The 4,834-nt window shown below is 37.3% G+C and overlaps 1 protein-coding gene across 1 annotated transcript in view; it reads right to left on the bottom strand.

The window, feature by feature from the left end:
- Positions 1-510: 510 nt before the first annotated feature.
- Positions 511-4,834, bottom strand: part of LOC107847575 (serine/threonine-protein kinase PBS1) — a 30,930-nt gene continuing 26,606 nt past the window's right edge. Inside the window, exons 4-5 of the mRNA XM_016691916.2 lie at positions 2,716-3,107; positions 511-1,453 (exon numbers count right to left, since the gene is read on the bottom strand). Coding sequence (XP_016547402.1) covers positions 962-1,453; positions 2,716-3,107 — 884 coding nt within the window. The 3' untranslated portion in view covers positions 511-961. The remainder of the gene's footprint in view (positions 1,454-2,715; positions 3,108-4,834) is intronic.

Below are 4,834 nucleotides of genomic sequence, written 5' to 3'. Positions count from 1 at the left end.
AAATAAAATGTATGGAAAAACTCAAACCAAAATTAGTTATCCTGAAATTGTAGTGTTATTTTTATCTCTTCTTAAAGGTGAGATAACTAATCTCAAAATAGCTAATTCCAAGATAGATCCCAAAACAACTAGTTTCCAACCAAACAGCCCCTGATGGTAAATAGAAATGGGTATTAGGTTAGTGGAATAAAATTTTAAAAAGGAGAAAAATTTGTTAAGAGTTGAAGAAAATGGTGTTAGATTTCGCTCTTTTTTGAAGTTAATCAAGAAGATAACAATGGTGGGTTTTGTGTGTCACGCAGCAGACGTAATTAAATTTAACACCTTTTTTTAAAAACAAATCTTTTAGGTATAGGGCAAAGGATCAAAATGAACACCTTTTGTTATACATTAAGGACCATTTCAATCAAATGGGACATATTAAGGACCAACATAAAGCAATACCTATACATTAAGGATAATTTTGATCGATTTCTCTAATTTGTTCAATAGTTAATAATGACAGCAAACTGAGACATGGAAAGTTACTGCCATGTGAAATAATCAAAATTAGAGTATGGCATGTTACAGTTGAAGATTACAGACGTAAATAATCCTTTTGGTTCCTACATACATGGAGGAGCTAAGCACTTCACAACTTTAACTTGAGAGATGTCTTAAAACTCAAATTTGAGATATGTCCTCTATCTGCTCTCTCTTTTCATTGTCCTTTAAACTAATATTTCGGAAAACAATTGGGAAAGAGGTAAATGGAAAAAAGAAAAAGAACTACATCCTTCAGGGAAAAATAAGAGGCAGTTCCCTTTTAGCTTCCATCACACTCTTTAACTAAGATGGTAGAAATTTCAACGTTTCAATGAAACGAACTACAAATCTCAGATCAACACTACCTTTTCAACAGCACAGATAGAAGGGGAATGAGTCAGGGAGGAAGCTGGATCCTGGAATCCAAATCTAATGACTATCCATTACTGCGATCAAAACTGCCTTGAGCATTTTGTCTTCTCTTTTCTCTCCAATTTTCGCCCCACATTTTAGCCTCCGCAACTGCTCTTTCTCGATCCAAATCCCTGTTTAACATCCTTGCTGTTTCCCTAGGGGAATCTTCCTTCTCAGATCCTCCGTCCAAGTCCCATTTCCGTCCTGATCCTCCTGCCCCGTCTTCATTCCTAAATATTCTTCCACCTCTATCATCTTTATTTCTCGTATCACTACTGTCTGCCCCAAATCTATGACTTTGCCCAGGAACTGCACCTGGATCATATGCCTGGTTTGCTAGATAAGAAAGGGCAGTGACCACATCCCCAATTAGCGGACGAGCAGCGGCCTGTTCTTGGATACACATGGAGGCCACAGCTAAAGCCTGGTACAGACCTCTCATTGGAAATTGTCCTTGCAGATATGGATCAGCTAATTTTGCAAACTTCCGACGATCATTAAACAGTGGCCTAGCCTGGATGTACATTCAGAAAAGGATTGTCAATCATTTAATTTGACAGCTAAGCATGTTATTTTCACAACGGAAAGGGGACAAAATACCCTCGAACTATGATAAATGGTACGTATATACCCTCCGTCATATTTTGGGTACACATATGCCCCTACCGTTAATGAAATGGTACATATATTCCCCTCACACTAATGGTATAGGCATGTGTACCCAAAGTATGACGAAGAGTATATACATACCATTTATCATAGTTCGTGGGTATACCCTTTTCCTTTTTATTTTTTTTATCCCAAATAATTAAACCAAACTCTCTACCTGACCCAATAAACCCATTGAATTCGATTTCAAACCAACTCGACCCGACCTCTATTTTTTGTTCCAAACCTGATACTCCCTCTGTTTTTCTCTTAAACGTGAACCCCAATCAAATTGCAGTGATTGATCACTACTGTTAGTTGGTGTACGTTGGTTGGAGGGAATAGAGCTTAGGCCGGAGGTAGCCGGAGCTAGGGATGCAGGAATGGTTCGCCGATGGGGTGTTGTGTTTTCAGTTTGAGGGAAACAGTTGTGGTGTTGACTGGTGGTGGGTAGTGTCTTTCCGACGAAATTTCACCGGAAATTGAAACACAAGGGTTCAATTTATTTGGTGTTGTTTTTGGGTGTTATGGGTTAATGGTTTTTTAAAAAAAAAAAAAATTGGTAGTAGTGAGCATTACTGTATTGTGTGTATCGATATATAGGTGGAAAAAACGCATCTATTAGATAGGTGTGACTTAGATTTTAGTTGGGACCGGGTCGAGTAGTTGGTTTACTGGGTCGGGTAGTGGGTTTGGGTTAATTTTTATGTGATAAAAAAATCAAAACGGAAAAGGAACAAATTTACCCCCATAAATGGTACGTAAATACCCTCCTTCATATTTTGGGTACACATGCTCCTACTGTTAGTGTGAAGGACATATACGTACCATTTCATTAACGTTAAGTGCATATGTGTACCCAAAGTATGACGGAGGATAGACACGTATCATTTATCATAATTCGGAAAAATATTTGTCCCTTTCCCGTTTTCACAAAAATGTGATCATTGGCAGAGCCACGAATTCTGTTAAGGGGATTCAAAAAATACAAGAATGGCACACTTGGGATTTGAACCTATGGCTTAAAGTAACTTTCACTTGAATCCCCTTCCCAATTTGTGGCTCCACTCTTGGACGTGATCACGAGTAACATAAATCAACAAATTGCTAAACTAAAGGAAAGATTACCCATGTGACAAGGTTTTGTTCTCCCTGTGGTCTGGTGCTGTCAATAGCCTTACGCCCAGTGATAAGCTCCAAGAATACAACCCCAAAACTATAGACATCAGATTTGACAGTCAATTGTCCAGTCATGGCATACTCAGGGGCACAGTAACCATAAGTTCCCATGACCCTTGTGGACACATGTGACTTGTCTCCAGTAGGACCAAGTTTTGCTAGCCCGAAATCAGAAAGCTTTGGGAAAAAATTTTCTTCAAGCAATATGTTGGATGACTTGAAGTCCCTATAAATAACAGGAGGGTTCGCCTTATCATGAAGGTACTCCAAACCTTTTGCTGCACCAGATGCAATCTTCATTCTCGTGTTCCAATCTAGTGGCTCTTTATCAGGAGGAAGATCTGCACAGCACTTATTCAGATGAGATAACTAAAGAATACTAAGCCTAGAGCCACAAAATTCTGCATCATATTATTGTTCATAAGAAAACTAATGAAACGGATAACATACAAGATCTACGTTGAAAACTAGCAATCAAAAGTACGCCTTAGAGAGAAATGGCTACGCTTTTAGAAGACAGATATACAATCATAAAGCCACAAGAGCTCTTTAAAACACCATCATATTAGGGACCCATGGGATACTAGGCTTCAATTATTCTTTCTCCTTGTCCTAAATTATCTATGCCTGTATGTAAAAATCAGTAAACCACTGGTTCTTCTGATATAACCCCGGACATATCACATACTCCCTCTGTTTCAATTTGTTTGTCTTACTTACCTTTTTAGTCCATTTCAAAAAGAATGCATCTTTCCATTTTTGGCAACACTGAAATTCTAACTTTCCCCGTGGCATGTTTAAGATAACAAGATTAAAGGGCATTTTAGTACATTTTTCATATCTTCAATTTAAGACCACAAGTTTCCGAAGTCTTCTTTACTTAAACTCAATGTCATGTCAAAACCAGACTGAGGACTGGCCCGAAAATAAAAAGGCAGCATTAATAATGGAAAGGTAAATGATGAAGGATGCTGATTTTTTGTGTGATGCTAACAGTTGTAGCTTGGTCTTGATATTTTGTTGTTATCTGTAGATTATTTTGTTGTAAGTTCTAGATTTTTAGAAGCTAGTTGTGGTGTGTGGTTGTACTTTATTTCAGCCAACTTAAGGAGACAGGTTCCCAGATTTTGAGGGATATTTCAGGCCACATGTATTATATATTTTGCTGTATGAATGAAAAATCTGCACTACTCAGATTTTTTCTCCTTTTTCATGTCTGTTTTTTCTCTTTCTCTTCTTCAATTGGAATCAGAGAAAAATTGATATTTAAGGGACTGTTTTCGGAGAAAAAAACAGCAAAGATCACCCAACAAGCTTAACTTGTTCACGTCTCTCTGTCCAGTTTTCTTTTTTTCACATGGCTTCCATCAGCTCTCCTCTTTCACCTCGTATCTTTAATGGCGAGAATTACCAAGTTTCGGCTGTAAAGATGAAGACATACTTGAAAGGTCTTGGTTTATGAAAGTATGTTAAGGAAGACAATGCTCCAGAACCTTTGAAAGCAAAACCCAACTCTTCAGCATATAAGAAATCATGAAGAAGAGATTGCAAAAGGTCCAAAAGCCTTGTCTTTCAGTCATGCCGCCATCTCCAAATCAATCTTTATAAAGATAATGGCATGCGAAACTGCCAAAGAAGCTTGGGATATGCTGAAGCAAGAATATCAGGGGAGTGATAAGGCAAGACAACTGCAAATATTGAATTTAATAAAAGAATTTGAGATGTTAAGGATGAAAAAGGTTGAAAAGGTGAAAGATTATATTGATAAGATCATGAAAATTGTTAATCAAATTCGATTGTTGGAAGCAGTGTTCAGGGAAGCGTGATGGAAAAAAAGCGATAAGGCTCTGCATCACGCATTATGTGATGCAATGCGATGGCATCATTGAAGTGAAGCGCAATTTAATAAAAAAAATACTTATAGAACATTCAAATAGTAAGTTATAATTGAAAAGACCACAATTATATAATCAACAATAAAGACAATTTATTTAAGCAAAAATTCTAATGAAACACCAACAAATCAGCTCCACAAAAAATACATGTGACTTTCTTCCTATTGGTTTCA

This window comes from Capsicum annuum, chromosome 11, assembly GCF_002878395.1.
Source record: "Capsicum annuum cultivar UCD-10X-F1 chromosome 11, UCD10Xv1.1, whole genome shotgun sequence".
NCBI classification, from domain to species: domain Eukaryota; kingdom Viridiplantae; phylum Streptophyta; class Magnoliopsida; order Solanales; family Solanaceae; genus Capsicum; species Capsicum annuum.
The sequence above is the reverse complement of the archived record's forward strand: the minus strand, read 5'-3'. Positions and strand labels throughout refer to the sequence as shown.